At 42.7% G+C, this 17,460-nt stretch overlaps 2 protein-coding genes across 2 annotated transcripts; both read right to left on the reverse strand.

Annotated features, from left to right (window-relative positions):
- Positions 1-2,072: 2,072 nt before the first annotated feature.
- LOC117865414 (gamma-tubulin complex component 4) lies at positions 2,073-7,998 on the reverse strand. Its single transcript, XM_034749611.2, has 16 exons — positions 7,707-7,998; positions 6,783-7,074; positions 6,472-6,608; positions 6,173-6,271; positions 5,620-5,740; positions 5,250-5,522; positions 5,010-5,090; positions 4,847-4,930; positions 4,610-4,696; positions 4,372-4,427; positions 4,090-4,275; positions 3,683-3,908; positions 3,384-3,472; positions 2,781-2,934; positions 2,524-2,646; positions 2,073-2,431 (listed from the first exon to the last, which is right to left on the reverse strand). Exons 1-16 carry the CDS (start codon positions 7,895-7,897, stop codon positions 2,366-2,368), a joined length of 2,265 nt encoding a protein of 754 aa, XP_034605502.1. The 5' UTR covers positions 7,898-7,998; the 3' UTR covers positions 2,073-2,365.
- A 700-nt stretch (positions 7,999-8,698) lies between these two features.
- Positions 8,699-13,698, reverse strand: LOC117865416 (E3 ubiquitin-protein ligase IPI1). Its single transcript, XM_034749612.2, has 6 exons — positions 13,497-13,698; positions 11,768-11,937; positions 11,238-11,296; positions 10,220-10,248; positions 9,751-10,144; positions 8,699-9,384 (listed from the first exon to the last, which is right to left on the reverse strand). Exons 1-6 carry the CDS (start codon positions 13,681-13,683, stop codon positions 8,922-8,924), a joined length of 1,302 nt encoding a protein of 433 aa, XP_034605503.1. The 5' UTR covers positions 13,684-13,698; the 3' UTR covers positions 8,699-8,921.
- Positions 13,699-17,460: the final 3,762 nt, after the last annotated feature.

Below are 17,460 nucleotides of genomic sequence, written 5' to 3' on the forward strand. Positions count from 1 at the left end.
GCTTGTCCGTTTCGAGGTGTACCGTAACGTCCTCATGTCCGGCACCAGCAGCAGCTCCAATCGCCAGACAGGAAGTGTTCCAGCAAGAGGAGACAGCAGGCAATCTAGATGAAAAATCTCAAGACTCTGAACGAGCCTCCGGGTTGCAGCCAGACAATTGAGGCTCCAATAACCCGGCACTAACAAATGACAACACAAAAAATATAGACAAGGCAAGACGTGCACAACACAACATCACAAGCACAAATCAACTATGATCCACTTTCCAGAACACAACCGGCACGCTATCATGATTTACACCAACCAAAAACTACAGACTCCTATCATGTTTCACACAGGCGCCATGTATCAGCGTCCCATGTAAACCTCAAGGGATGAAGAGCCACCGTTACAGCTGTCAGTATATATTCTTCAACCGGAGATGAAACAAAATCTCATGGAGGACACCTTTGATGAATAAAACTAAACGTTGCCTTCTTAAAAAGATACACAAAGAAGTAGAATTTGTTCACAGGTACACCATTGGGTGTTAAAAAGATGCCTCTCTATCACGGGATGTAAATTTAGATGGCATGCAAAAACAACAAGTGATTTCGAATCAGTTGTTCCATTTACCTCTGTCAGAAGAAGCCTGCTTCTATGGAACATGATCGGTGGACTTATATTTGGCGTTCTAATGCTTTCTCTTCTAGAAAAGCTTACAAGCACTTGGTAGGACATGGAGATGTTCATTCTACTTTTACCTGGTTATGGAAATCCTCTGGTCAGAATAAGGGCAAAGCTTCTGCTTAAGGAGAACGGATCAGGTGCACCCGGCCCTTAGGGTGCACGGGAGCACGGGAGCACCTGATCCGTTCTCTCTTCATAAGGACAGCGAGCACAAGGAATTTGCTCGGAAGAAGAATTATGGAGTTATAATCTTACAACTATGTTTTATGCCCTCATTTAAGAGAGGAAACTCTAGCACATCTCTTCATGCACTGCGAGTTTGCTCAAGTCTGTTGGTTACAGGTACATCTCATATTCTCATAATAGACCCCCTGGAGAGGAAACTTTTGCAGTTCTGAACAGCTTCAGGCAACAGATTCACACTCCTTTTTTATGGAGTATTTGGATGACATGAAATGATCTTATTTCCAAAAGGGTTCAACCAGAGGTTAATCTCTGTTGGTGTCGGTTTAAGAAAGAATTTGCTCTAGTTATTCTAATAGCAAATGAAAGGCTCAAGCAACCAATGCAGCAATGGCTAGACTCCCTGTTGTAATTTTTCTCATCTTTTTTGTTTCTTGAGGCTCTCCCTCTTTGCTTGTTTATGTACCACTTTTCTTTATTTCAATATACATACCCAGTAGAGGAGCTCCCCTCCTGTTTCATCAAAAAAAAAACAAGGAGTGATTTAGTAACCCTCACATCTATTTCTTGCAACTGTCGGTGCTTCTTATCGCATTACTGTTCGTGTTTTTGGCTTTTTGTCCAATAATGTCTTGGTTAATGGATTAATGTAGTAGTAGTACAACAGGACTACAGGAGGCCCACGATTGGTAGAAGAACGGTGAGTTGCATTGATTTACTGATCTGACTATAAAGATTTGAGAGTGTTTTCAGAAACTGCATCTTCCTACGAAAATTGAGGCATGTCGCACACATTTTCCCCTGCTTTAGGTTCAAAGCTCCGCATCCAGTCAATTTGTGAATGTGAGGGGACTTTAGGCATGCGAAGCATCAGCAAACAAGATGGGGAGAAAGGACGAAGGCGAGGCTGCTGGATAACACTACAATGTCATTGACGGTGCAGCTGACGGTGCAGCTGGCGATGGAGCAGCTGCTCGCATTGCCATGGCCGATGCCTCCAGCTCGGACCAATGAACCTATGCCCTGCTCTGTAGTGTTCCTGAGTACGCTGAGACCCACGCCGGTTAAGCCTTCCAAGATCAGCTGATGCCATTTCTAGTCTTTCCGCCGTGCAATGGGTAGCATCGGCAGCAGCAGCTCCAACCGCTAGATGAGGTGTTACAGATCGTAGACGTGGCACCAGAGGTTGGACAAGAATTTCCACCCGTCAGCACTCTAGATGAGAAATACCAAGACTCTGAACAAGCCTGCGGGTTGCAGCCAGACAATTGAGGCCCAAAGTATCAACAAATGACAACGCAGAAAATATAGACAAGGCAAGACGCACACAACACAACAGCACAAGCATTAATCACCTATAATCCGCTTTCCAGAACAGAACCCACGTGCTATCCTGATTTTTACACAAACTACAAACTCCTCTCATGTTTCACACAGGCGCCATGTCAGCAAGTGGTAGCACCGTACCAGCGTCCTCATGTAAACCTCAAGGGATGAAGTCAACAAGTCAGCGTTACAGCTGGGCACCTGCGGTGCTGGGACGCAGCCTGCCAGAGTTCATCACTCCCCTTGCAGTGGTCTATCATCGAAAAGAGAAGTCATCAAATTCAGTTAGTAAAAGGTAGCATTTGTACCGTCATTGTCCAAAGTGCCATAGTTCGCGGAGCGTACCTCGAAGAAAGAGTTGAAATTTAGTCTCATCAGGAATTGCCTCAGGAAAGGTGCTCTTTGGCTACCCGCGAGGCGGCTACTCCTCAAGATAGTGTACAGCGAATTTGATTTCTTGTTGAATTCCTGGTTATCATCAAATAGCAGCAAGAATGAAGTATGCTTACTAAAAAATAAGTGACGTGTAGACACTTCTGATCATGCTATGCTAAGAGCTGTCCTTTCACTTCCACATTTGTTCAGGAAAAAGGATGGCATACCTCAGTTATGTGATCGATCTCAGATATGTTTGGGCGAGTCTCATATTGCTCAATACTCCAGCAGAACTGCAAGCACAGCTTCATTATGCTGTCGAGTATTCTAGAGACTGATCCGATATCCAGGAAGGATTGCGAAACCAGTGCTGACAAGTACCTGCAGTGCAAGAGGTAATGGTCAACCAAAACGCCGCAACAAACATTAATTTAGCCATGTAACCAAAAAACAGTGGGATATCTCCATGTAACCCCAGTGAAATGGAATTCTCCAACAGTTGAAATTAAATACCAGGATTTATTAAACAAGAGTACATTGCAACTCATGGAATATCCTATTGAAATGAGAAGATGAATGTGTGATGCATAGATTAGTGAACACAAGTATTTTTTTTTCTCGAACACAGTGAACACCAGTATCTTCCCACAAAAAAAAAAGCTCATGTCGAACCAACTCATTTTTTATCCTAAGCATTTTGGGGGAAAAAAAGAATACAAAATAAGCGATAGATATCCTACCAGCAACAGACAGATTTTATGACTGTACATGATAAATCAAAAAAGGTACGTGTTAAAGAAATAAATTGACAAAAAAAAAGGGTTCCTTACTCTTGATGAAAGCTCACTAGCTCTGTAAAATCATGTGAATCCTGCACGTGAGATTGTAGAACATTCCACTGGGACTCGATTACATCAACCTGAAAAGTAAGAAGTTCAATAAGAAAGGACAAGGTTATTTTAATTGAAATAGAAAATGTGAAAGAAGCAGAGGACAAAAGAAAACCCCAGCATTCATATCATCTAGAAAAGGATCTAATTTCAATGTGATCCATTTACACCCTAAAATCACGAAATCAAATACATGGAAAAGAAAAAATTGATAAAATGTAGTATAGCTTATTTTTTACCTGGATGTAAAACTGTAGGTTTCTGATCAAGAAAGCCATATGCTCCCTTACTCGCCACAAAGGCTTAGAGCGTTGCCGACGCAGTTGTGTTGCAGATCCATTTTTTCGATCCTTGCAATAATCAGAAAAATCAGCATGATCTTTATGCATTACTGCTGCCCAAGATTTCTCCAGTTCCATTTGTGTCCTCTTCAATCGGATGAGATATTGGAAGACCTTGCGATACCTGGATAGGATTTGGTGTATCTTAAAAAGAAGGAAAGCAAATACTGCAAGAACTGTCCGGACTGCAAGTCCAGCAAGTTGTCTCTTTTGTAATTTAAGATATAAGTGCACACTCAGCAAAAAATAATTGCAGAACTCAAAAGGAGTTTAGCTTAGAATTCCTTATGTACTATGATACATACTTCGACAGAACATCAGGAGTGAAGAAGAGCTGCAGTGGCCAGTCAACAGAATATTCCAGAGCAATACTATCCCACCCATCAAGTGCCAATTCTGATGCAGCTTTTCCTTGTGTAGGAAGCTCAGAAGCATTAGGCTTTTGGAGATCTTTCTGTGATGTACTACTTTTCATACCATACGATAACATCCTACAAAATAGAAAAAAAACAGCTGGGAATCTCAGAGCTGGCATCCACTAGGAAGGTCCTGAAATTAATTACTGTGAGAATATTAGAAATGTTAACCTTAATGAGACTCTGGTGAAATACTTGTCTTCCTCACCAATAGTCTTCAGTGCAGCCTGTGGGAATTAAGAACAGAAAATTTACCTCTGCCACAAAAAATCAAATCTATTTGCTGAAATGAGGTATCACAGCACATAAGAGAACTACAGCAGCTATCTGATAAGTTGATGAAAATAACATCACAGTAAAAGAACATAAGATTGATATCATCTAAATACAAGGGGAGTATATCACTTACCAACTGAAATGGGATCATGAGATCTGCTTCAGCTGTAGATTGACGAGGTGGTAAACGCATTAATTGGCGGCTTTCCTCAAGAAAACACTAGTTCACAAGCATGGACGTATGTCAGAAAACAATCCAAAAGAACAATTTGGCACAAATGTATTATATTAATGGACAAATTGAGATATATATGCAAGTAAAAGAAAGGAATAGCAAAGATACTTCACAGGTAAAGAATTGCATGCTCACCTGGAAAAAATCACCTTTTGCTAAAAGAAAATAATCTTTCAATGCCTTCAAATGACCATTGAGATCAGCACGTACCACCACTAGCTTTTAAAAAAAGAATAGTAGGTGAGGTCCCTCTGCAATCAAAATTGATAGAAATTTTTTAAAAAAAAAACATCGGTACCTGCCAGAGATGATTAGCTGCAATTGTACGTATTGACCCGACAGCAGACTCAAACAGCCGTTTGTGGAACTCAGAAGAATGCTGCACAAATAGAAGGAGTCATATGCACACATCAGTATAGCCTTATTAGAAAGATGAGGATAAAAAAATGTGTAAATGCAAAACAATGAAAAGCGCATGCAACACAAGATGGTGGTAACATAAACAGTGCCGGCAGTAGTTGCCTAGTTGGCAACTGACCTTTAACTCCTTGAGCATAGCATCAATTTTATCAGCTTCAGCTTGTGGCAACAGTTCTTCTGCGCTGATGCTAGAGAAGTTTGGCAGGTCTTTTGGAGCACCAGAACCTCCGATAAACCTTTGCATTCTATGAGATCCTTTAGAGTTCTGGCTTTGGCTGACAGGTTCCTGCAATGTAGCACCAGGACTTGGGTTTCGAAGAACCCTTATTGCTTTGCCAGCGAAGAGAATGGACTCTGCAACTCGCATGTGGATATACTCAGGCAACATGTCCTGTGAAGTGCAGGGGGCAAAAACAAAGGACATAACTATGCATTCGAACAATTAGTAGACAGTATTCATGCACTTCATGTTAAGACTACAAGCATACCAATGATACATGAAATCCTGTATGCCAACTAGCCAGGGATGTGTCTTTAGCTAATTTCTGCATGAACTTATCAGAAACATCTCGCTGAGATGAGTCATTCTCCCCATCCCTATCATCTTGTCTGAAAATGAAGATGAGAAGCTAAAGCTTTATATGTCAGGAATGATACCATAGGTCAACAGTTATGAGTACTTGATGTCACGTGAGAGGAATACTTAGTATTTTTTTAAATCAATGATATCTAGCAACCCAATTTATCATATCCCTCAGATCGACCACATTAGGCTGCATATGATCTGGATTTAAAATACGACAGAAAAAATACTGTGGTATATGGGAAAGATAAAAGAAGAATATGTGATCTGCAAGCAAATCTATAATATTGCAATAGAAGCTCAAAAGCCATGTGAAAATTGGTGTATCCATGTGGAGCATTCCCATTCCAGTTACCAGGTTACAGCAAACAATTGGAAATGTGAAAATGAGAGATCAGAAGCAGGAACAGGATAGTCTAAACAAGACAACTTTACAAAGCTCTTTAAGGCATGCTGACCTTCTAATGAAAAATTCACTGTACTGATCTTGAAGAATCCCATAAACCATCCAAGATGTTAGCTGGTTGAACATGACTTGGTGTCCATGCCAAAGTAGCCTATTCTTTTTTCAACAAATAGAAAGAAAATGAACGAACAAACTCCACAGTTAGGGGACATATGCAAGAGAAAATGCTGCAAAGCAACTGTGACTAATATGGGAACACAATAATTTCCATGAACAACACAAAAGGAATTAGAATAATGGAAGTTCTATTTTCTTTAATTGTCACATGTACCAAAGTAGTTGAAGTAACACCTCTGAATGCAGCTTTGCAGTTCTGGAACCCCACAATGGCATCGTTTATGCAAAAGGTTAAGAAGTTGTCCACCCCTGATATCTTTCTGCTCTATTTCCATAACAAGCTCGTACAGTGGAGGCAGAAGAACCTCAAACTACAATTTAGTGCAGGAATGAATATGGTAAACGCCAATAAGTAATAAGCAAATAAATCAAGGCATTAAAGATCATAAGACAACATTTACTATCAGAATACAACATAGATTTTGCCAAATAGAATATGGTATTTGAAAACAGAAAATGTTAATAGAAGATGTTAACGGGCATACCTTATTTAGCCCATGAGTTACCGTTGCAAGGATAGGCAATGGATCTGACAGCAGATTTTGCTCAACCTGCAGCACAGCTGATCTGTAGACTGACAGAATCTCTGTAATACCATTGGCAATAGCCCTCCTATACACACTCCCTTTTCTCACTTTTCCCTTCTGAGTTTTATCAGCATGAGGTGATGAAACACCTACGGAGGACTGAATCCAGCTCAGATCACGAGACTCAGTTGCAAAGCGGTTCAGTTCTCTGTAGTAAAATCCCAGAGAAATGAGCCTTTCAATAGCACTCCTGCAAACAATACAGGCCATTTAGCATACCAACGTCTGAAGATGTTGGACCCCAATAATCACGTCATGTTATAGTTGTTACAATGCTAAAAGCAGTAAAGCACTAGTATAGTCAGTAATACATCTGGGAAGAGTGAACTACAGAGTCTGTGAAGGTGAACTCTGGGGGATACACGTATCAAATTTTTCATTGCATTCAGTGGCATAGACTGGATATAATTACCAATGTTATCATTGCATGAAATATGTTCCCTACTGATGTGAAAATGGCAAAGTGCAGCTTGTAAAACTTCAGAATGATCGATTTTAAAGCTGGCGTATTGATTGCATTGCAAATTTCAAAAGGCATACTTACTAGTATGGTTTTAAATCTAACTAGGATGGCAACGGTGATAATTTCAAAACCAATTAAACATCAAATGAGGCAAATGTGCTTAGGCAAACGGAAGCACGAGAAACACCGCCAAACGCAAAATTCTCCAATTTCTCCGGAATTCGGTGGCAGCGCAGCCACACCTAACTCAGTTACCCACCACGACCGCACACAGATCCCATTCCTACGCAGATCACGGGCACCAGCCAGAAAGGCAAAAAGATTTGCGTCCGCGAGCGGGGGTGCAGGTGCAGCCTTACCTCTCGGAGGGCTGGAGGAAGGTGAGGTCCGGCGCGAGGCGGAAGGCGGGGCCCACCTCGCCGTCTCCGTCCCCGCCACCGCCGCTGCCGGCCGCGGCATCCTGGGGCGCGGCGCGGCGGCGCGCGGGGGAGGCGTCGATGACGAAGTCGCCGGTGAAGCCGAGCAGCGCGAGGAGGAGCTCGTGCAGCATCGCGGCGGCTTGCGCCCCCCACGGCGTGGGGGGGTTTCACTAGGGTTTCCGCGAGATCGCGAGGAGAAAGAGAGCGATGAGGAGAGTGGACGAAGAGAACGGAGGAAAAGGGCGGGGACGGCGGGATTTAGTCGTTTTTTCTTGGATTTTGAAAAATTATGGTCGCGCTATACAATATTTTGCGGTTAATTCCAAACTCAAGGTCAGGACATAGGCATACATTAGTACATACCACCCCGCATGATGCAGTCGAAAATTGCAAAATTTGCCTCACTTTCACGAGTGCGACGTCCGTAAACCGCACATTTCCAGAACGTCTTTTCTAATAAAGACTATTTAGCTCACAGTTCACAGAAAAGATTCAAATTCGACAATTTTGTTGTGAAGCTCATTGGCCTCTTAATACAAGTTTTTTTTACTTTTTATTGCACCTTTTACGGATAAAAACATGAGTGAAAAATATGTTTCAACGGCTACTTTGCAGCTAATATTTTCACATCACAGGAACAGGCTTCTGGGTGACCATAAGCAATCAGATTGCTTTGGTCAGGTTGTGTACTAATTAATACAGCATCCACATTTTATACTTTACTAACACGACAAACGACACCAATTGCAAGTCAATTGTAATAGCATTCAACTAAATTTTCATTTTACTGCTAACTGCATGAAAGGTTGTTTGACGTGTGACTGATGATATGGAAATGAACCACCTTCAGCTGAACTAATACTATGCATTGCAAATGTGATAGCATTGGCATCCATCAATCAACGGAATTGGACTATAAGAATTATGTCGCATGCTGAAACTCCGAACATCCCAACTTGATTTCAAATATGTACGAGATGGAATTCACATAAACCGAATGAAAATATCCTCTCAGCCGGGTCATTTCCTGTTTCTCGCCCCTCAAATTGTCACAGTTCACGGCGCAGCCCGGCTTAATTTAATACAATGGGTTTCCCATCGTTTCTTACAAGCAACTCAGGTTTCCAAATTAACTTGGATTCTCAGCAGCAGGGTCTACATCCGAGGTGAGTGCAATTGCCGATATGAAGAGCCCTCGGGCGATCTGTTTTCTGGAGATGACCTGCCAACACCGAGCCATTGCCCAAATAGTCTCCTTGGTGCCGATGCGGGCTCGGATGTGCTGTGCGACTGCTGTGAGGTCCACCAGCTCGTCTCACAGTCCACGGGCATCAATGGGTATGGCGCAAAACGGTCGCGCTCCCAGGCATAGAACCGGCTTCCTCCCACATCATCAGTCTCCATTGAATTATGGCCAGACGAACCTGGCGGGAACAAGGAAAAAGTGGGATTCTCTGGTAGAGGTGCTGGGGCAGGTCGCATGCCTCCTGACCTATGAGCCCCAGCAAATAGACTAGATGATGAATTCTGCTGGTACTGTTCATTGATGCTGCCATGAGCCCTCATGAACTGAGGCATAAGTGGAGGAACATTGGGAGCTCTAGATCTAGAACCAGACCTGCATACGCACCAAAAAAAAATTATAACCAAATCATTGATATAGATGAATCAGATGCTACACTATATGGCCATAGTTTGTGCTGTAACAATCTATATAGCTTTTTTTAAATTTATTCTCGGAAGCTCTTATGTTAGTTGAAGGTTCAAACACCGAGAGGAAGTTTGAATAAACCAGACAAGGCAAAGGCACTAATGTAACAGCAAGAAATACGGACAGAAAACTTATGACAAAAGATGCATTTCCACTGTTATTTTAGATCATTTTACTGAAATGATGCATGTTCTCATCAAGTACAATGCCAGAATATGGAATTTCATATTTTTCATGGAAAATTCATAAGAGATGAGATAGACTCGAAATTACCCGTTACTGAAGTATGATGGAGAAACAACAGATGCTCGACGCTGGCTATCACCATCAACCCGTGCAGCCCTTGTCCCAAAAGGGATCCCTGGCTGTTCATTATTGCTGTTGGGCTGGGCATAGGAATGGGGCATGTGAGCCCAATGGTTATGATGGAAATCAGCAGGTTGCACTGATTGCATGGGCCTAACATCTGATGGCCCAGCCAGGGGGTTCCAATGATCATGGTATGCAGGACGATCCATTGTTCTCTCAGGGACATGGGAGCTTGACGATGACGTCAACGGTGGAAGAGGATGCAAGTATGCCACATATGGGCAAGGATGAGTTGTCCCTGGTGCAGCAGAAACAGCTACTTGCTCCGTGAAGACATGCTGTCCCATGAAGTCATGAACTGCATATGACCAATATCCAAACCTATTCAATATAATTTTCAATTTTACAAGTTATTCAATTCAATAGAACTTACAAGTAACTGGAGGTGATGATTCTCCTTCCCTGACAGAAAAAAGGGAAGAGAGTAAGTGAATAGCGCCATTTTTTTCCAGTACAGGTAGCAGGAAAAGAGTATGGTTCTCAGCAATAGATAGATAAAGACTAGCTGAAAAATTGTATATGATCTTAGGAGATAACTGGAATAAGCGCATTATTAATGTACACATTCCATGCCTGCTAATTTGTCTAGTACTTCATTCAAAAATGCATATGAAGCATTATGGCAATATGGATTGTCAACTATGCTTCTTAGAAAAAAAAAAAAAGACCCATGTATACTCTATCATAACAAGAAAGCCACTATAGACATCATAAATAAATTCATGCATTATTAGAGATTGTTCAGGATTGCATCACCAGGCAAATGATTTAAGTTTTCAGCTAAAAAGCAAATAATTGAGTCACCCTCCATCAATATTTTTTTACATAGTTGCATCCCTTAAATAAATTATCAATACTACAGGATCTTAGGATTGCTCACTTGTTTTCTTAAATCTACCCTGCATAGGTACAGGACCTATTTTCACCATCCACAAATTCCAAATGGGTGATTTGGGTTGGGCAAGAGGTACTAGTCATGCATAGGAATATATAACGGCAAGGTAAGTAGGCAATGCAACATGTATGTTAAAGCTACTGGCCATTATTTGTTATTCCCTCCATTCCAAATTATTGATCACTCTAGCTTTGTCCTAAGTCAAAGTCAGCTAACTTTGACCAAATTTACAGGAAAACAAAAAGCACTAACATCTACAACATCAAATTGGTTCAATTGAATCCACCATGAAATATATCTTGATACTGCATTTATTTGGTATTATAGTGTTAATATATTCTTATATGAACTTGGTCAAAGTTACACGAGTTCAACTTAGGACAAAGCTAGAGTGATCAATAATTTGGAACAGAGAGAGTACTGAAACTGTATATTCTGAATGGTTGAACAGAATGTTAAACAACAGTAAAAAATAATAATCTGACGCAGAACATACTCAAATAAAGATGGAAGTTGTGCTAAGCGACCAAATGGACACCAATGGAAGCGAAATGGCTGCACAAAACACAAAAATAAAAATGTCAGGATAGCCATGCAGAAGAACTGTCTCTATAAGTTAAACAATGGCAGCAAATGAGGAAGCAACAGGAATAAACTAAACTAAATGGTTTATTAGAGTAATATGAACTATGATTAATATATCAGCTCCATAAATGTTTTTAAAAAGGGTAAGAGGTAACCACAGGCATTAATTCGAATTATATTAAAAGGGTCTCAGGATTATTCATGAAACCCAAAAGAAAAGTTCAACAACTGAGCATGGTCATTGCCAACATTTGCATGTGCATACTACTGCATAGAAGCACAAGGAATCATATCAAGCATCAGGCATACTCAAGGGGATAAAGGTAACACTGAACCACAGGAAAATTGAGTGGGAAAAGCCATATTGCCAACACAACAAGGAAGAACCAAGACTCTAACAAGCACGAATAATTTAAGGGTAAGGATGACATGGTCATGTACCATTTCTGAGTAGCTAACATCATAAAGGTCTTCATCATGAGCCCACTCCTCCATGTTAACATCATGTGCAGATCGGGAACCGTTTGCATAAAGCCAATTCCCTTTCTCAATTTTGCGGCAATTGGGGCATTGCATAACCCCTTTGGCATTAAATGCTGATCCAATACAGTCTGGAAAAAAAAATGATACTTAGCATACCAAAGATTACCAAGCAAAGAAATTCAGAGCGGTGCTTCGATATTGATTACTGATTAGTGTAGTAGTGCACGCTACAGTAAGTTAGTAACATGCCATAATAGAATAATCAGTGCTGCATTAAGTAAACTGGCACAACTTTGCGCCTCGTAATAAGCACATTCCTTGTTAGGACTATTCTGAATCAGCAATCAGCATCTTTATCCAACTACAGTGATGTTGCGGTTACTTCTAAAAACAGCAAAATTGCATATTAAAAGACCAGGCAGCAGTCAAAGCCTTGGAAAACTAATATTAATTTAATCTCCAATAACTTATTTTATCCAGCCAGTCATCGCAAATCCTGATTTTGTACCAATAGACTTGTGTACGTTATGCATAGCCATGTAGAGTACAAGCCAAAGAATTATTGTGACACATGAAAACATGTTTCAATATCATGGGTTCTCAAAATTCCAACCCTATTTGAAGACCATGTTTAGAAAATAGCCATAAACATCATTCAGTAATCATGTGCAAAGAGTATAGATAATTGAAAGGAAACAATATTTTCTTAGAAAATCATGTAAAATTGCAAACCCACTATCAGATCTAAATAACTATATACATCCTCCAAATATAAATAGAAATCATTTTAGGGTTCCTGTCAGTCAAACTTGTTCAACTTTTCAAAGAAGAAAGCACCTTACTGTGCGCTGCTGGAGCTAAGGAGGTCCGGGGTCAGTTCTTGGGAATAGGCTAGGTGTTTTGTATCCTTAGTTTGCTCTTTGGGTTGGGTCATTCCTGATGTTTGTGGCACAAAAGTTGTAACGTTTCAATAGGCTTCGGCCTGTACAGTTTTTTATACTTTAATGAAATGATACGCAGCTCTTCCGCGTACTCGAGGAGGGAAAACATGTTGTACTTTGACCACCAATATATAAAGAACAAGATAGATTGACAAGGCAAGATCAATGTTAGTTGATTCATCACGAAATATGCTTTCATGAAATATAATCCTTTTCACTTAGATATCATATATTTGTAGAAATATTAGTCAAAGTTCCAGTCAGTGTTCTAAATGAGGGAGCGTAAATTCTTTGCAAACCTATATATTAGTTCAAACATCCTACAAATCAGAAGAGATTTTGCCTGAATCCCCATATAAGCAAGACCCAAAAAACAACATTAAGAACCTTAAGACATAATTCAGCACTGTATACACTCCAAATCATCCTTCTGACATCCAATCTAGCCCACAAACAGCACCTAGATGTCTACCAAACCAGACAAAATAAGACAGATTCACCCACGAAACTTAACTTTTACAGCAAAACGGTACTACTTTATGGTCACCAAAAAAAGATCCGACCTTTAGGACTTTGAACCCAAATTCAGCAAACCCAGAGCTATAAAATTGTGAATTGATCCTAATTACGCCAAATCGAACCAAATTCTAACGATACTGGTCATATTTACAGGTCCTCATGCCAACTGAGCCACAAAATTCGCAACCAAGAACCCACCGGCAGATCCAGAGTACATGGGCACTCACCTAGGTGGAACTCGTGGCCGCACTGCAGCCTGGCGGTGGCTCTCTCCCCGCCGGCGGCGAGCACCGCGTCGAGGCAGATCGAGCAGGACACCGCGGCCGCCTTCTCCTCCTTGCCGCCCGCCCCCTCCTCCGCCGCCGCAGCCCCGGCGGCCGCCGCCTCCTCCTTGGGCTCCGCACCGACGCCCATCCCCTCCCCCTTCCCCTCCTCCCTCCCTATCCTCCCCCTCACCAACCGCGGGATTTCTTGGCCGGATCCCGAAAAATCCGAGCCGAGCCGGGGGGAAACGGGGCTCGAAACGGCCGCCCCGGCGACAGCGAGGCCGTGCCCCGTGCCTCGGGGATCGCGCGCCCTCGGGGTGCTCGCGCCGTGTCCAATCGCGAGGAACGCCTCCGCCGAGCGCCTCCTCTCTCTCTCTCTCTCTTGTTCTCTCTCCTCTCTATCTGCTCGCCTCCACGAGAAATTAGAGAAGGAAAAAACGCCGGAAAAACAAAACAGGGGGAGGGGAATGAGACGGGCGTTTTGCGAAGAAGTCCTCGTGGAGTTGGGTATTTCAATAACTCTAACGGTTTTAACTAATTTACCTGACGCCGGCTTGGGAGTATGGACAGCTTCGCATTTTGTGTACCGGGACATTTTTGTATACGCTTTTGTGGAACTCGTTTATCTATCAAGCAGGCTTATTCTACTGTCTAAAGAATTTGCTGTCTCAATAAGCTGGGTATTTGGCAATCCTATTGATTATCTATCCTGACTGATAAAATGACCTGAATGCCCCTGAGGCTAATAATAGCTCATTTTTGTTGTGAATATGAGTAGAAGATAATAATTCTAATGTCATCCACTTATTTTAGGCTGATAATATAGTTCATTTTAGACTGATAATAAGTGAATTCTAATGTCATCCACTTATTTTTTTTCTTTTCCTTTATTTTTTCAAGTTTATCTTCTTCCTGCTTGCCGCAAGGTCTTCCTTGCGAATCGACGTCTGTGGCGGTGTGGGACGGCTACAAAGGAGGCCTACGGGGTTGCGGCGGAGTGGGCGGCTGCAGAGGGGTAGGAAGATGGCCGATGGGTGGCAGGAGGACGGAGCCGGCTGCAGGCGGCGGACGGGGCCGGCAGCGGGCGCGGGATGGGAGGCGATGGAGGGCACCGAGCGGCGGACGGGGCTGGCGGCGGTCGGAGCCAGCGGCGGGTGCGGGAAGGGAGCCGGTGGAGGGTGTCGGGCGGCGGATGGAGCCCGGTGAAGGGCGGCGGACAGAGCCAGCGACAGGTGTGGGAAGGGAGCCGGTGGAGGGCGCCGGGCGGCGGACAGAGCCCGATGGAGGGCGGCGAACGGACGGGGCGGCGGCAGACAGACGGAGCCGGCGGCGGGCACGGGATCAAGATGGCGCGGGGGTGAAGGGTATCGGGGAAAATCGGCTCGCTTGCGCGAGAAGCGCCTCCGAGGCCGCGTGGAGAAAAAGCAGAGCGCTAGTTGTATTCTGGATTGTGGGAGAAACGGCTTAGGTGGTAAGTAGGAAATAAGCAAGGTATTTGGGTGAGCTTATGGCTTATTTCCACCGATAAGCGGGAAATGAGCGGATACAAGCAAGCCTAGAGCTGGTCAACGGAATTGTTGCGTATTATGCTGTCTAATTGTTATATCATATATGGCTATGTCACGGTTTACTTTTAATGAATTTTATTTAGATAACATGTTGCTTGCAAAATTATATATCATTTTTTAATGAGCAAACAAATATATGCATATTAGGAACTAAATGATAGTAGGGAACTAAGGCACAAGCTAGTTACTCGGATGTGATGTTGTCTATGCAATGACCATAACCTCTGAAGGAGCATGTACGAGCACAGCATAGAAAGTTAATGAAGGATTTAATTATATATATGAAAGGTTATTATTAAAGAAGTCAAGGATCACACCGTGTGCAGTACTGCAGCCTGTAGCCAATGGGGAACCCGCTAGAGTAACATCCAAGTAAGGACTATTATTTGCTCACAAATAAACATCAGGGTGCCATAGGCAAAAAAAACAATCACAGTTGTCCTGTACTACTCCAGTGTTTAAAAAAGAAACAAACCACACGTACCTTCCTCCTCGGTCCGGCTGTCCCACCCACCCGCAGCCGTCCGATGCGGATCAGACGACGCCGCGCCCGCCTCTCCGTACCGGGTGCGGGAGAGGGAAAGGGAAGCGGCGGCGTGTCCGCACCGATGGAGAGAAGCGTTCACTCCATGACCTGCGGGCCCGGATCCCGTGGGCCCCGTCCGTCAGCGGGAACAGCTCGCTAGGCGTCGGGTGGCACGCAGGATTCATCAGGTTTGACCGGGGCAAGGGAGGAGGGCGGTCACGGTCAGCGGGCGGTGCGTGAGGAAGCGGACGTGGTGTGAAGTGTGATGCGATGCGCAGATGACGTGTGCGGCGGCCGGGTTCTTTCAGCGGCGACGTCACCCGCGAGAAAGTGTGTGCGCTCGCGTACGTGAGAAACCAATAGGCCTCTCACTCGCTTAGGGGTATTTGATACCAGACTAAAGTTTAGCTCTGTCAGTTAGATGTTAGATGCTCGGATGCTAGTTAAAAGGATTAAATATAAGTTAATTATAAAATTAATTATAGAATCCCTAGGCTAATTCGCGAGATGAATATATTAAACCTAATTAATCCATCATTAGCATAACACCACATTGTCAAATTATGGACTAATTAGGTTTAATAGATTCGTCTCACGAATTAGATTCCATCTGTGTAATTAATTTTGTAATTAGACTATATTTAATATTTCTAATTAGTATCTAAACATCCGATGTGATAGGGCTAAACTTTAGCCCTCTTAAACCAAACATGCGTTTGCAAGATATTGACCTGGAGATTTCCACCCGTTTCAAAATAGTTAAAGAGAGAGTACTTTGGAAACGACAAGCACATTCGTCAATTCGTACATGGGTTACAAGTTTCTTGCTTCAAACACGAAAATTCAGGTGGATTGTGAAGGTTGGCGAAATTGAGTCCCGTTCAATCACCATATCAAATTTTATCCCTCAGCCTTCTTCCAAGACTCACATTCGTCCATCAACAAACTACCGAACAGACCAATTGAGTACTTGACCTTTTTCATTTGAGTCCAACTTCATATCTGGTTTGATTTGGCACGCCTACAAGCCGTTCGTGAGTCTGTGTAAGATTATTGGTGTGCTATAGTCGAAGACCGATATCAATTCAAGTGTTGTACATGTGCTAACCTAGAAATCACTAGCATAGCAAAAAAAGTTAGTGATGATCATGTGTCCATCGGGGGCGGAGCTCGGCCAGGCTCACGCCTAGGGCCACTAATGGGCTTGGGCTAATTGAAGCTAGCTGTACTTGGACCTTTGAACCTTTAAGCTACAGTATGGATAGTCCACACCTAGGGCCATGGCCCCAGTGGCCCTAGGCTTATATCCATCCTGTGTCTACGCATAAAAGGTTTAGGTTTTTGTTTACTTTACATTCTCCTTAACCATTGAACCATATTTGTTAAAACGTAAGGAAGAAATAATATCTATGAGAGTAGTCCTAACCCAAGACACCAGCCATAGTTTCTATAAACTCCACATCATCGAAAAACTAGTACTAGATACTACTCTTCCAATGCAAACACCACTATTCCGTATTTGAATTTAATACTACTCATCTCTCATTATGTTTTGGATGGTGTGTAGAAACTAGATCTCATGCAATATCTGGTTTCCTTCTCTTTCTTCACTTACTTCCTTTGCACATCATCTTTTATCCCTAAGTGGCAGCTTATTAAATTCTACGGACACCATCTTAGTAGTTGGGTTAAGACTGCCCTGAGAGTCTATTGGCTCATGTGCGGCATGCTGACGTAGAATACAGGACCTAGGATGATGAAATCGAGCCCAGTAGAAAGTTTGAAGACGATTGGTAATTTAATAATTGATGGGAGATGGATTGGAGCCTGA

Source organism: Setaria viridis, chromosome 7 (genome assembly GCF_005286985.2).
Source record: "Setaria viridis chromosome 7, Setaria_viridis_v4.0, whole genome shotgun sequence".
Taxonomy (NCBI): domain Eukaryota; kingdom Viridiplantae; phylum Streptophyta; class Magnoliopsida; order Poales; family Poaceae; genus Setaria; species Setaria viridis.